This window comes from Neophocaena asiaeorientalis, unplaced genomic scaffold (genome assembly GCF_003031525.2).
Source record: "Neophocaena asiaeorientalis asiaeorientalis breed wild unplaced genomic scaffold, Neophocaena_asiaeorientalis_V1.1 scaffold251, whole genome shotgun sequence".
NCBI classification, from domain to species: Eukaryota; Metazoa; Chordata; class Mammalia; order Artiodactyla; family Phocoenidae; genus Neophocaena; species Neophocaena asiaeorientalis.
In genome coordinates this window covers 9,280,025-9,295,688 of record NW_020173377.1, presented here as the reverse complement: position 1 = coordinate 9,295,688, position 15,664 = coordinate 9,280,025, and the positions used below count along the sequence as shown (strand labels likewise).

Below are 15,664 nucleotides of genomic sequence, written 5' to 3'. Positions count from 1 at the left end.
CGAAGACGCTACCTGGCACTGCCCTGTCTGTAGAGGGCTATGTAAGATATAAATTGCCCTCATTATTATTATTATAAGACAGGAGAGCCCGAAGGTCTTTCCCAGAGGCTAAAACATGACAGCTGATACAAAAACAAATCCTTATACTCAAAACGTGCACCTGGAAGTGACCTTGGTGTGAAGTCGGAAGAAAAATCCTGGTAATACTGCCAGCCAAGAATACTCATGACAAAAGAAGCTAATCTTGACTAGTTCTTGCTGTTACAGCAGGTGCATGGTCCAACTGGCCGTAAGTGTTGAAACTTCCTTTTCACACCCTAGTGGATGGTGAGAGAAAGGGCAATCTTTACACAAAAAGAATGTTATAAAGATAGCTCATTAGGACGTGGTGTAAGACTATAAAAGCCACAGGACATTCAAAAAGTGTCAAAATCACTTCCCAAGAGGAAATTGTGTACTATGCACTTCACAACAGTGAGGAGAAAATACCTCCCATTATCACAGTGAGCCCCAGGAGCAGAAACACACCACAAATGGCTTCTCTCTCATCTTTGAAGGAACTCGTCAAACAGCCTAGTTACTACAGGCTCATATTTCATTTTCCTGCTAAAGTTTCAACAACCAATCGATACCAAATGTACTAATGACATGCATGCCCAGCTAAAAGGAAGAACGCTATTCTAACCCTCGGAACTAGATGGAAGGGTGGGACAGAGATAAACTGCTTCCAGGAGGGAAACAGGCCAACAATAATCGGGGCAGAGCAACTAAATGATACCTTTGGGAGCAGCAAATTTTTATGCAGCTTCAAGAAGGAGCTTGTTTTCCTCCCAGGCAATGGTCATCAAACTGGGAGAACGTGGATTAACATAAACAGGAAATTTGCATCAAGTGGCTTCCCAAACTCAGAGAAGATCTCAAGGTCAACTAAATTCAGTAAGTGGGCCACAGAGTGTAATGCACACCTTAAAACACCCCACAGTCCACACTTTCACTCTCTGAAATTCCCTCCATCATGATAAGCAGGGATGATAGGTGAACATTTAACAAATCAGGGGCAATAAACACTGACAATGGATGGTGGAGGACGGGTGTTCAATCCCAAAGGTCCCAGAACAGGAGGAGTGCCTGAGGCAGCGATGAAGGGAAAATTCAGGGGGACTGGGCCAGTGTGTATTTAAGATTTTTAATAATCTATGTGACTGTACCAGAACCAGGACATACAATGAGCTATACTTTTTAAAATTAGGACACTAAATATTTTCCATAATTTTTAAGCCAGTTCAAGAAACTCTATATACCCTTCTGGATTTTTTCACATCAGAGATACAGGTTGATTGCATGGCATATAAGAGGTTTTCAAGCCTTCCAAGATGGTGATAATATCTGGTAGAGAAGAAGACTCATTTTGCCATACTGGAATGCCAGCTGTACAAATGCTGAGTTAAAATTTTTTTCTTAAACTGACTTTTTATAAAATCTTAAATATGTAATTAATAGGAAACTTAACACACCAAAACAGAAAACTAGCATGGCCTGTCATATATTAGGGGTACCAAGAAATAATGAAAGTCACAGGATCAAATTCTAAGATACTCTCCCAGCTGAAGGCTCTAGGCAAGACCCGTCTCTTTTAAAAAGTGTTGCTGGCAAGTGACAGACAAGTGTTAAAAGACCTATTAGCACCAAATTGTGAGTTTCTCCTTGATAAAGAACTCAAGAAGAAATGACTTTATTATGCTAAAGTCTAGTTCTTATACCACAGTAAAGTTATTTTTCACATGAAAAAATCACATTTAATACTACACTCAGGGAAAACATTATTATACACTGTAGTACTATTAAAGAAAAGCAAGGATTCCTAAAGTTATCAGAAAGCATTTGTTGAGAAGGCAAGGTTCTACGTTATACATCTACCATTGATTTGTTTTTCAATGTAAACAAGGTCTTTATTACATGATAGAAAATGGGGTTTAATATAAATGAAACACAGTACAGTTACATTTTAATAGCTAGAAAGACAACCAAGAAGATATACTATCCTTAATGCTGTTGGTCTCAAATAGGGTCATGGGAAATTACCAGCTGAGAGGTGGAGACGAGGTTAATTTCAGAATCCCTTAACTCATCTTTGAAAGCCATCACCACTTTACAGTTATCAGACTAGTAATATTCATGGTGGACTGACCACAACAGGACCATATATGAGTTAAGACTTTTGCTCAGTTACACTTGATCCTGTGAACTGAGTTCCCAACTATACTTAAACAAACAGAATATCCTATCCTTAAGCACACATTAGACACTTATTCCAGCCACGTAATGGCAATACTAAAAGTTCAAAAGCCAGTGAAATCCAGTAAGTTTTCCCTTACTTTTGTATTGCTACCAGGCTCACCCAACCAAGAGAAGAGACAAGATAAGGAATAAGAGTATAGTTCAACTTAATAATTACAAAAAGGGAAAAGCCAATAAAATGTTACTCAGCATGATATATATGAATGATATTTTATTTGCCCAAAAAATTCCATATAACTGAGCTTAACAATATGCAAAGGGAATGACAGAATGTTCCTCTGTTTTATATTGTTAGAGAGTGGGTTTTAAGAACTAAATCAGATATAATAAATGAGTACATTTTGTTAGGTTACAAATGAAGATAAGTAGCCTTTAAGTAAATCACAGAGAACACTGCAAATCATTGCTCTCCAATTATTAGGCACGTATAAAGTTAGGTATATTTTTCCTTTGAACATTTAAATCAATCATGTCCCTCCACTAACCCATACTCACCCCACCCCTGCCCTAAAGAAACTAGTTTTAAAGGAGAGACTATCATCCTTTCAAATTTATGACCAGGAAAAAAGATGTCTGACTTTGATCCATCACAGATACGAAAAATATATACTTATAGATAACTCTCTGTATGCCTTCTGTAGACCCACAAAATTTATAGATTTCTAAATATTAAGATTTATGTTATATCAAAGCAAATATTGACCTTACCTCTGTCTGGGTCGATATTTACTGCTTTGCTCAATAAATCTTGCTGTTCATTTTCAAACCGAGTCAATATCAGTTCATTAATTTCTGCATGATTCATATCAGCATTTTATGAAATTTGAAATGCCAGTGAAAATGTTTCACCTAAAAAATTTAGATATAGCCAATTAAAGAGACAAAAAGCCTTTTGCTTTCCTTCTGGCTTTCCTTGTAGTTTTTTTGTTTGTTTGTTTTGTTTTGTTTTGTTTTTGCGGTACGCGGGCTTCTCACTGTTGTGGCCTCTCCCGTTGCGGAGCACAGGCTCCAGACGCGCAGACCCAGCGGCCATGGCTCACGGGCCCACCTGCTCCGCGGCATGTGGGATCTTCCCGGACCGGGGCACAAACCCGTGTCCCCTGCATGGGCAGGTGGACTCTCAACCACTAAGCCAGCAGGGAAGCCCATGTAGTTTTATTTTTTTCTTCTTCTTTCTCTCCCCTCATAATTGTTACAAAGACAACTGAGTAAATTTGATACAATTCAGCCATCTATTATAAAATAAAAGGATTCTTTTAGGAAATATTATGAATATACTGGTATAAGAAATTAAAATATTCTAGATAAAATTCTATAAGATACTAACAATATTACAGAGATATAAATTTTAAAAAAGCAGTGTCCCTCATTTCTCAGTGATAATCACAATTAACTTTTGTGTATAGTCTCTAAACTTCTCAGTTCTATTTCTTGATGGTAACTTATTACCCAAATTATTTTTATATATCTTGTCGCTCAACCTATTTCATTTTGGTAGACGTTTACTAACCATTTCATAAGAATGTACTAAAATTACCCAAGTCCCTACTGATGGTTAGCTGTTACACTCACAACGCCACACTGGGGATATGTACAAGTATTTCTAAAAGACAAATTCCTAGAAGCAGAAGTGCTGGATCAAAGACTATCAATATTTAACATTTTCACAGATATTGCCCAAGAGCCCTTGAAAAAGGCTGCATCAACCCACTACCTTCAGAGCCAATTTAAAACCCAAACACTTAGCCTTCGATTTACTCATGTTTTAAGCTCCTCATCATAGCAACAATTTAAACTGTTAACGCTGTTACATAGCACTTGATACCAACCCAGCACTGAACAATATTTCATCTTCCTAATATGCTTTTTCCAAGGGTCACAAGGACCCTACAGAATTTACTGATGTCCTCTTATAACGTACAATAGCGTCCATTAGCTTGACAAATACTTGTGAAACCATCTCCAGAGAGAAGATGCTAAGAAACTTGAGAACTCAAGCAGCAAGGATTAGAACAAGGTTAAAAAACAAAGAAAAAGAAAAAGATAAAGAACACATCTCTAAGACGCTAGAGTAATTTCATTCAAACAATGGAGCAAAAAAAAGCCAAACTTTGCATTGAAAAATGATCAAGGTATCTTAAGCATATGGCACCACATTTTTCTCTTTTATATGTAAAGTCCTGATTAGTGTGTGACCATATGTGTTTTTTCTCACCCAATCTATCCTTGTAATCACAGATCAAGTGTAAAAGAAAAAAAAAGAATACCTATAGGAAGAAACAGCTTGTCCTACAATGTATTCCCTACCTTGAAGGCCCTCCTATTCTAAAACATTTAGGTAGGAACAGGGAGATACAAAGATTAATTACAGATAAAGGTTCTGCTCAAGGAGCATAAAGTTTTAAGGGTGTAAGAAATATGAGCAAAACACTATGCCGTGTCTTAATAGGTTCAAGTCCAAATTTTTTATCTTTATAACCAGCCCACCATTCCTCATTTACTCATTTTAAATTAAATGCAATGCCATCTTCAGTCATCCTGGGGATCATCCCAGATAATTCATTTTGCTTTCTCTTCCATATACTAATGATGATGAATTCCCATGGGCTCTTTCATCTCTCAAATTCCTGATGATACCACCTCATTGCTTCTCATAGTTTCTCACCCTGCCCTCTTCCCCTACTGACCAATCCTTACCCCTACAACTCGTGCTGTGACTCAAACATAAAAGCAAGTTAGTCCATTTCTAGCATGATATCCTCAAATGACTCCCTTCCACCCTCAGAAAGATGTTCTAAGTCACTAGCAGAATTCTGTGAAGATGCTTTCTGATCCACCTCCAATACTCTGCATTATTCCCTTAACTTGCTCCACTCTACCACATGCTCCAGACCTACTGAGCTGCTTCCAGCTTCCCAGTCATGGCCAAGACACTGAGTGTCTTCAGGCCATTGCATGTCCTGGCAAACACCTGCCCATCTTTAGTGGTAGCTGGCAGTAGCAATTCTGAGGAGTTTCTCTGGCCCATCCCATTATACCACAACACCTGGCACACAGTAAGCAATTAATAAGTATCTCGAACAAAGAAATAAATAACTTCTACTTAACAACTGTAAACAGAATAACAGGGAATTGTACACAAGATAGAAATTAATTGTAAAAAATAAAGGGGAAACTGATGAGTTAAGACAGTGGGGTCGGGTAGAGATACCTTTGAGCTGGGACTTAGGAGAATGAATCTCAAAAGTGTGGTTCCATCAGACCAGAAGGTCTCTATCGCAAAGGGAATGTCTCTGGGGAAAAGATTCCCTTAAGAGATTTCGTAGGAGGCATTAGGAGAGGGGCAAATAATATGACAATATTAACATTAACGTTCTATAGTGCCTTCCATTTTTCTAATGACAAAAGCAGACTTTGGCAGGCATCTGTATTTTGCTTTACCTTATATAGACATTATTAAAAACAGGCATGGAAATATTATTTCAGGAATTTTATTTTATTTTTTTATGCAGCAGGTTCTTACTAGTAATCCATTTTATACATATTGGGGTATATATGTCAATCCCAGTCTCCCAATTCATCCCACCACCATCACCCCCACCCCTGCCACTTTCCCCCCTTGGTGGAATTTAATTATATCTTAAGTTCACCAGGGGACCTCCTTACTTAAAAGGATCCAGTGGTGAAACCTTTTGTAAATCACCCACTGGGTTATCTGGATTTCATGGCAGGATCCCCTTAGTGAGTTCCCAAGCACAGACTCTGGCATGAATTCATTTATCCATCCATCTATTCACCCACTTAAAAAATATGCACCAAATATCTACAAAATGAGATATTCTGGTACAAAGCAGGAAAAACAAGGAATTATAAACTATAATCTTTGTCCTCAAAAACTCTACATTTAGCTGGGGAAATTACACACACACACACACACACACACACACACACACACACACAAGCATGTTATAATACATGACGTTCATGTGAATAGTGTAATGCAGTGGCATATAATTAAGAGCCATACCAGGTGATTACACATATTACTGCTAATCCTCAAAGCCATCCTACAAGGTATGTCCTTTTATCTCCATTTTACAGCTGAGCAAGTCATCAAACCCCAGGACAATTAGAAAGGACATTAGAGATCTCTTCCCACAATTTCCTGGCCACAAAAGGAATGCCTCTTAGAATAATCCTGCTTGACCCAGTGCAACAGCAGACACTTCATACAAAGAACTTTGGTCATGGCATGTCTCAATTTTGAAGTCCTCTAACAGTGAGAAATATCCCCCTTCTTGTGTAGAATCTGTCTACACAAGAAAAACATGAGATATACATTATTAAAAGTGCAGAAAATCAAACAGGGTAAGCTAAAAAGGGGTGGGAGGAGAAACCACCACCTGTTTTTCCCCAAGTCTTTGAGGGGGAGGAGAGAAAACAGGTTTATAAAAATGCCTCCAAAAGGCCATATATGACAAACCCACAGCAAGCATCATAGTCAATGGTGAAAAACTGAAAGCATTTCACTAAGATCAGGAACAAGACAAGGACGTGTCCACTCTTGCCACTCTTATTCAACACAGTTTCGGAAGTCCTAGTCACCGCAATCAGAGAAGAGAAAGAAATAAAAGGAATACAAATTGGAAAAGAAGAAGTAAAACTGCCAGTGTTTGCTGATGACATGATACTATACATAGAAAATCCTAAAAATGCCACAAGAACTAATCAATGAATTTGGTAAAGTTGCAGGATACAAAATGAATGCACAGAAATCTCTTGCATTCCTATACACCAACAACGAAAAATCAGAAAGAGAAGTTAAGGAAACAGTCCCATAAACCATCACAACAAAAAGAATAAAATACCTAGGAATAAACCTGCCTAAGGACACAAAAGACTTGTACTAAGAAAACTATAAAACATTGATGAAAGAAATCAAAGATGACATAAACAGATGGAGAAATATACCATGTTCTTGGATTGGAAGAATCAATATTGTGAAAATGACTATACTACCCAAAGCAATCTACAGATTCAATGCAATCCCTATCAAACTACCACTGGCATTCTTCACAGAATTAGAACAAAACATTTTACAATTCGTATGGAAACACAAAAGACCCCGAATAGCCAAAGCAATCTTGAGAAAGAAAAATGGAGCTGGAGGAATCAGGGTCCCTGACTTCAGACTATACTACAAAGCTACAGTAATCAAGACAGTATGGTACTGGCACAAAAACAGAAATATAGATCAATGGTACAGGATAGAATGCCCAGAGATAAACCCACGCACATTTGGGCACCTAATTTACGACAAGGGAGGCAAGAACGTACAAGTGAGAAAGGAGAGCCTCTTCAATAAGTGGTGCTGGGAAAACAGGACAGCTACATGTAAAAGAATGAAATTGGAACACTACCTAACACCATACACAAAAATAAACTCAAAATGGATTAAAGACCTAAATGTAAGACCAGACAGTATCAAACTGTTAGACTAGGAAAACACAAGAAAAACACACTTTGACATAAACCACAGCAAGATCTTTTTTGACCCACCTCCTAGAGTAAAGGAAATAAAAACAAAAATAAACAAATGGGACTTAAAAGCTTTTGCACAGCAGAGGAAACCATAAACAAGACGAAAACACAACCCTCAGAATGGGAGAAAATATTTGCAAATGAATCAATGGACAAAGGATTAATCTCCAAAATATACAAGAAGCTCATGCAGCTCAATATAAAAAAAACAAACAACCCAATCCAGAAATGGGCAGAAGACCTAAATAGACATTTCTCCAAAGATATACAGACTGCCAACAAACACATGAAAGGATGCTCAACATCACTAATCATTTAGAGAAATGCAAATCAAAACTACAATGAGGTATCACCTCACTCCAGTCAGAATGACTATTATCAAAAAATCTAGAAACAATAAATGCTGGAAAGGGTGTGGTGAAAAGGGAGCCCTCTTGCACTATTGGTGGGAATGTAAACGGATACAATCACAGTGGAAAACAGTATGGAGGTTCCTTAAAAAACTAAAAATAGAACTATCATATGACCCAGCAATCCCACTACTGGGCATATACCCTGAGAAAACCATAATTCAGAAAGAGACATGTACCACAATGTTCACTGCAGCACTATTTACAATAGCCAGGACATGGAACCAACCTAAATGTCCATCAACAGATGAATGGATAAAGAAGACGTGGCACATATATACAATGGACTATTACTCAGCCATAAAAAGAAACAAAACTGAGTTATTTGTAGTGAGGTGCATGGACCTAGAGTCTGTCATACAGAGTGAAGCAAGTCAGAAAGACAAAAACAAATACCATATTCTAATGCACATATATGGGATCTAAGAAAAAAAATGGTACTGATGAACCTAGTTTCAGGGCAGGAATAAAGATGTAGACATAGAGAATGGACTTGAGGACATGGGGTGGGAGGGGGAAGCTGGGGTGAAGTGAGTACCATCCACATATACACACTACCGAATGTAAAACAGTTAGCTAGTGGGAAACAGCCGCATAGCACAAGGAGATCAGCTCAGTGCTTTGTGACAACCTAGAGGGGTGGGATAGGGAGGGTGGGAGGGAGGCTCAAGAGGGAGGGGATATGGGGACATATGTATGCATATGGCTGATTCAATTTATTGTACAACAGAAACTGACACAGTACTGTGAAGCAATTATACTCCAATAAAGATCTATTAAAAAAAAAGCCTCAAATTTCCACTTGAACTTGCTCCAAATTTGTTTCCCATTTCCCTCTCTGGCAACAATGACCTACCTAGCATGTGTTACATTTTGTGTAATAATTACAGAAGTTCTGGGCAAACTCCAAAATTCATGGGCTGTCATCACCTCAAGTAACACAGAAAAAATATCTGTATCTTAGTCAAGAAAACTAACAGAAGAGAAACTGTTGTAATATTGCCAATGAGATACTCTCAAAACTACTGCTTTTATTTTTTTTCTGTGTAGTTCTCCATGAAGCACATCAAAGGTCTTTCCCCCCTTTTCCCTATTCTTGGTATAAGGCAAATAAATCCAAAGATATAAAGCAATCTTGAAATTACACTGCTATTATTAACAGTTAATAATAATAATCTCACATGTATGTTCTGCTTCATATCTCTTATGCGTGATATTTTCAAGTTGAACTCAGATATTATGAGCAGTCCTTTTTAGAGTAGAAAAAACTGAGAACCAGAGAGAAAACCTATCCTCAGATGAGCACAATGGGACTAAAACACCTGTCTCCAGACACCTCAGTAAACAGCACTGTATCCTAAAGCTGTAGGTGTTCACAATGGCGTCATCTGATAAGCCTATGAAAGTAAAGTTGTTTGGCATTTCAAATATAAATAGGATGTAGACATTATCCAAGGTGATGCAGTGAAACTGAAATAACTCGGCTAGTCCTAAAGGGATAAGTTACACTAATATCAATGAAATGCTATCATGACAATATCCTTAAAACAAGTTCTCCACAGCTCAAATACTTATGCAACTCTCCGCAAGTGACCAGGTGGGATGCCACCAGATAATCAGACCAGCATCATTCAACAAAACCCACCTTGTACCCAAAGGCAACCTAATGATTAGGACACCAGAATCCAGGGGCCCCTGGACCACCAACACCCACTCCTCTCTCCCCGTTCCACCTCCTGAAGCACATCACTCCCTCATCTTCGTCCCTCCCAGTACTTTCCAAGAGTGGGACCACCAGAATCACTATGGATGCTACCTAGAACATTTGCTGGGGATATTTCAGCTCAAGGGAAATGCAAGGCCAGAAAAAAACAGAGGCATGTTCCAAATCTCTGAAGAGTTTTGTTTATGAGTCAGGCTACCATATGCTCAATAACCCAGGCTGTATCAGTGTGATCAGGAGTTGCAAACCTCTGTAAAGGGCCAGATAGTAATATTCTAGGCTTCCTGGTCAAAGGTCTATGTGGCCACTACTCAGCTCTAACATGAGTCGTAACATGAAAGTAGCCATCAACAAGTGCCAAACGTGGTTGTGTTCCAATAAAACTTTACTCACAAAAACAGGTGTTGGTTTGTAGTCTGCCAAGCCCTGAACTTAAGGATAGTTTTTGCTTAACCCTCATTCCCACATCTCAAATGGGCAATTCTTGTGAATTACGGCTGACAGAATTTAGCTAGTTAGCTCGAAGCATTACCTAGGGATCACCCACTGTCAATCATAGCACCCAACTGAGAATTCCAATAACAACAATATCAACAGTAGCAAAAGTACTGATAGTGTCAAAAACAGCAAGAAGTAGTATTAGGTACATTATACCAGAGATTTGTTAAAATTTTCACACACATCATCTCATTTCATTCCCATTAACATCTCTATGAGAGAAGTTCTATTAATTATTCCTATTTCAAAGATGGGGAGACTGAGGCTCCAAGCAGTTAAATGCCCTCCCAACATCATAAAGATATTATGAGATAAGGCTTAGATTCGAACCACAGTCTGTGTGACTTCAAAATGCACACTCTCACACATAGTACCCCCCAAAGCACCAATGCCTTTATCTTAGGAGGAACTAAGACAAACTTGTGAATTAGAGTCATGAGATTAAAATCTGGACCATTAAACCAATCTTTCAGAAGGAGCCTGCTTCACCTCTGCTAAATCTAAAACCATTCGCCTCTGCAAATAATGACCCTTCTTTTGGCAGTCCAACTTTCCAAGCAAGATTTATACCTAGAGGTAATACCTGCAGCTCATAGTTCAACATCTGGTATGCTGTGGTTTTAAGGCTCTTGTCTGAAGTACCAAAGGTGACAGGCAACAACTCTTACTCCTTCCTGCCCTTTCCTTATCTATTTGCCAAATGCTAAGGAGTGTCTCTAAAGGATCCCAAGTGTTCTTGACATGAGAACCAATATTTCACCACTTTGCTGAAAATAACCACTGATACCATGGAATTTTCAGGAAGATGTTTAAAGTATAGGACTATAAACCATCAATCGATACCTCTCTCATTCTTTTCTTCTCCTTTTACTTTTATTTTTTCCATTACACCTAGCAAGTTACTCCACTGGTTCTTCCAAGCCAGTCTATATAGCCTTCTGGGGGATTCTTCAAATGACTGTCTTCTCCTGATTCCACAAAAAAAAAAAAAAAAAAAAAAACAACTAAAACAGAGGTTGACAAACTATGGCCTGTGGACCCTATCCAACCGGCCGCCAATTTTAGTACAACCTGAAAAGTAAGAATGGTTTCTCTATTTTTAAATGGTTGAGGGAAAAAAAGTCTAAAATATAAGATTTCCTGACACATGAAAATTATAATAAATTCAAATTTCCTTGTTCATAAATCAATTTTTATCAGAACACAGACAGCTCGTCCATCTACCTATGGCTGCTTTTGCACTATAGGGCAGACTTGAGTAGCTGCAACAGAGACCATATGTCCTGCAAAGCCCAAGATATTTACTACTGGGATCTTTATAGAAGAGCATGCCAACCCGCTGAAGATGAACTAGTAGCCCTTCTACTGACAGAAACAGTTCCCAAATCCAGACACAATGCATTTCAGAAATACAAAATGGAGACTCATTAAGTCCACCAGAGTTAAGAATATCAACAAATGCTCCATCCCAAAGATTGCACTAATTATGTCCATTCTTAACTAAGTAATGGGAACATTTTTAGGCCCTTCATTCCTTCACTGCCATTTGCAATCGTAGATGCTGATGGGATATAACTTCCAATTTCCCAACAGCATTATTATTCGAAATTGATGAACTGTGAATAGCAGGCCACTTTAGGCCTCTTCCTAACTGATATCAGAGCCACAGAGTACAAAACGATAAATTTTCTTTGGGTTTCTTGGCAAGAAACTATATATATGTAATTTCGGTCTTCATCTCCCAATTTCCTTCATTTATCAGGAATGGTGACAAAAAGGCTCTAATTAGATAATTCTAATCACAAGGAACGGGGTGTGATGGAAAACTTCAGAATCACTATCTGCTCCTTGCAAAACAAAACAGATAGACTATTCTCCCTGTAGGGGCAGGAGATTTATCAATAGACAAAAGGATGCAAAAAGTCAATAGATAAGGTGTAATTAAAGATCAGGCCTATAAATTTTACACTGACATGAATTTAACAGGATTTGCAGGTGGAAACTCAGGGTTTAAAACCAGAGTTATCATTATGAAAATAATACCTTTCAGTTCTGTATGTAAAAACACTGCATAATGCACAGATTATTAAGACTAATACTCCATGCCTCCAAGCACTTTCATACAAAAATTTGAATTATTCAGTGCTAGAGTGATTTCCAAAGTGGTCCGTCTTCCTCAAGCATTCCTCCTTAATTAGCTGCACTACATTTTCCATGTATTTTTGTGTACCAAAATCTCTTTTAGAAATAACAATCCACCTTATTTTTGATAGTTGTTAGAAGCATAAGCCAGAAAGGCCTGTATATTCTTGCAGATCTTCTTCTTTTTTTTTTTTTGCCCCTTCAGATGTAAGAAAATTATTTCCAATGTAGCATTCAACATAGTTTTAACAATGCTCTCTCTCTTCACTGGCTCAAAGGCGAAATGTGAAAAAAAAAAAAAAAATGAAACGAACTACAGAAACACCATAGAGGGCTGAAATACATTCAACTAACAAGATTTGATTTGAAAATAAAGTTGCGTTTCTTAGATTAAAGCATAATAGGTCATTTTGATATGTGACGCGCTGTAATATTTAGCAGCTTTTAGCAGCTGAAGACTAGGCTTATATTTTCTGCTCTCTGAAATCACAGCCACTGGGACGAGACAAGAAAAGGCCGCGTCTTTTGGAAAATTACAAGTTTGGTACAATAACTCATTAACAAGTAAAGTTCAGAAATTAAATGCAATTTGAGGGGAAAACAGCAGGTTGAGAAAACAGGTGGGAGAGATAAATTAAAGTACTTATCACCTTGAGGAAAAACAGGCTTGAATATTTCAACTTTTAGTGAACTACAAAAGGTTTGAACAAACAGAAATCAGGCGTGAAAATGATTAAAAGTGTGCTTTCGAGTGAATTTAATGGGATGTGAACTGGCCTGTATGATCGCGGTGGGAACCAGTCAACTCACCCGAGTAGGCCCAGTACGGGTCGCCGGAAGCCTTGCGCCTGCGGATCTGCGCCGAGCTGCCCTGTCTGTTCTCGTGCAGGGCCCCCATGTAGCCTTCTGTCAACGCTGCAAGACAGGAGAGCCGCGGTGAGTCAGAATCATCACCCCGCTGGACACAGGGTGGGTGTCAAACACACACAGCCCAGTGACCGCCTAGAAGCACAGACCTTGGGGGTAACTGAACAGAACCTCCTGATTTTACAGAAAAACAGCTACAGAAGAACCTGGAGAGATTACCAGGATTATTATTAATACTAATAATAGCTTACAATGAGCCTTCTCTCTGTGCCATGAACTCAAGATGCACTAAACACTTTACATACATTATCTTATATAATTCCCAACGAACCACCAGGCAGTAAATACAATGTCTCAATAATGGGTCCATTCAGATAAGCAAACTGAAGCTTAGAATATTTGAGTAACTTAGGCTTGCCCAAGGTCATACAACTGTAGGCCTAGAACTCACGGTTCTGGTTCCCACTATATGCGTAAGCCTATGTCCTAGGTGCACAGGGCCTCTAGCCTTATTTGATCTTCATCGGGCAAGGGGTCATTCCATCTCTTTTACAGATGGAGGAATGAAGGCTCAGAGACACTGAGTAACCAGTCCCAGGTCACACAGCTAAGTATGCAGATCAAGGAACCGAATACAAGCACGCCTGCCACAAATCTCAGGCCTCTGCAATCCAAACACATCACAGTCTGAGGCCTGGAAGACACCCCATGGTGTGAACCAGTCCTCCACATACTTTGGACCCAAGATAGTCACCTGTTATATATCTGAAGGTATGAAGCTTGAAACCCTCCAAGGCCAGCAATGTTCAGAAAAGAAATACTGCTTAATGATGTACTTCTTTGAAAACGCAGAATGAATCCAATCTCCTACCCCAATATGGAGAGCTTCCATCTGCCTGCTACAGTGTTCAAAGCCCTCCGCTCCCAGCTACTTCATGGATGCAAATTTCTTTTGTGGTGAGCCCACACCTGAATGCACTGATGTGTAAGAAGACAAGTATCACAGGTGCCCAGAATCCAAAATGAATTGGAACTGCACTTCAAACAATACATCCCAGCTGTCTGTGTTAATATTTAAATGCACCCAAACAAAATCAAGTGTGCCTTTGAAAAGCAAGAAAAATGGTTAGAGGAACTGTATATTCATATTCAGTTTAAGACAAAGATGGCACCAGGAAAGCACAATACATTATTCCAAATTAGTCAGAGTAGTGATAATAAAAATCATCTCACCATGATGGCATTAGCTTTGTTGACAACGTGATGGGTCATGAAGAAAAATTAGGAAACATGTAAAGTACTTTATGCTTGCACGTTCATTGCAAAGACTGGCTTTAAAAGAAACAATGCTTGAACAAAGCTACTCCAGAGAGAGGAGCCCTTTAGAGGGAAATGGGAATCCTGTAAAATCCAAACACACATTACCAAAGTAAACCTGGTGTCATCTATGCATGCTCTTTGGTCCTGAATGACAAAGTCAAAACCTAAGTTACTAACCATTTTTAAAGTAAGATGAAGGTTTAGATACATATGGTCCAATTCATCCTATACTCTTGCAGATGAGCCATTCAGAGCTTCAGGAAGTTGACCATTCTAAGCTTCTTCGGATCAAATATAAAATTTCCCATCTCCTAGTCTCCTCAACTATTTTTTCCTCCACTAAAGCATACTAAATAAACAATTGCTCGGCTTCCTTGTCTGTTCACAATAATTTGTGTTACCTTCATAATGATTCTGTGAGGCTGGTATTTTTAACTCCATTTTACAGACAAGGAAACTGAGGCTCAACCACATACCCACTAAAAAGTTTCCTAATTGTTCGACTGATTTATTTTCTATGCGTATGGGAAACATCTTATGTACCTATCTTCTATGCTTCTTAGAGCTAATTCGCTCTGAATAATCACTCACAAATAATCCTTCCTCCTTGTATCAAGACTGAGTAAAAAACCGTGTCCCCATTCCCACACATACGACTGGGGCCAGGGACACAGTTTACAGTGATTCAGTTGGCTTAAGTCAAACAAGGCCCACCCTTGGACCTGGCAAGGATGGGGGCAACATGACGTGGTTGTCCAATCCATGACTCGTGACCTAGCAGGTGGAGTGGGGTGTGATGATTACCAAAACAGAGACTTGGCAACAAATTTCCACTATGTTATCAGGCATTTAAAAAGCACTACAC

The 15,664-nt window shown here is 38.7% G+C and overlaps 1 protein-coding gene across 3 annotated transcripts in view; it reads right to left on the bottom strand.

Moving 5' to 3' along the window:
- The window catches only part of PTPRG (protein tyrosine phosphatase receptor type G), a 717,425-nt gene that overhangs the window by 531,113 nt on the left and 170,648 nt on the right, over positions 1-15,664 (bottom strand). For all 3 annotated transcript variants that reach the window (XM_024746428.1, XM_024746430.1, XM_024746429.1), the window contains exon 2: positions 13,423-13,527. In XM_024746428.1, coding sequence (XP_024602196.1) covers positions 13,423-13,527 — 105 coding nt within the window. The remainder of the gene's footprint in view (positions 1-13,422; positions 13,528-15,664) is intronic.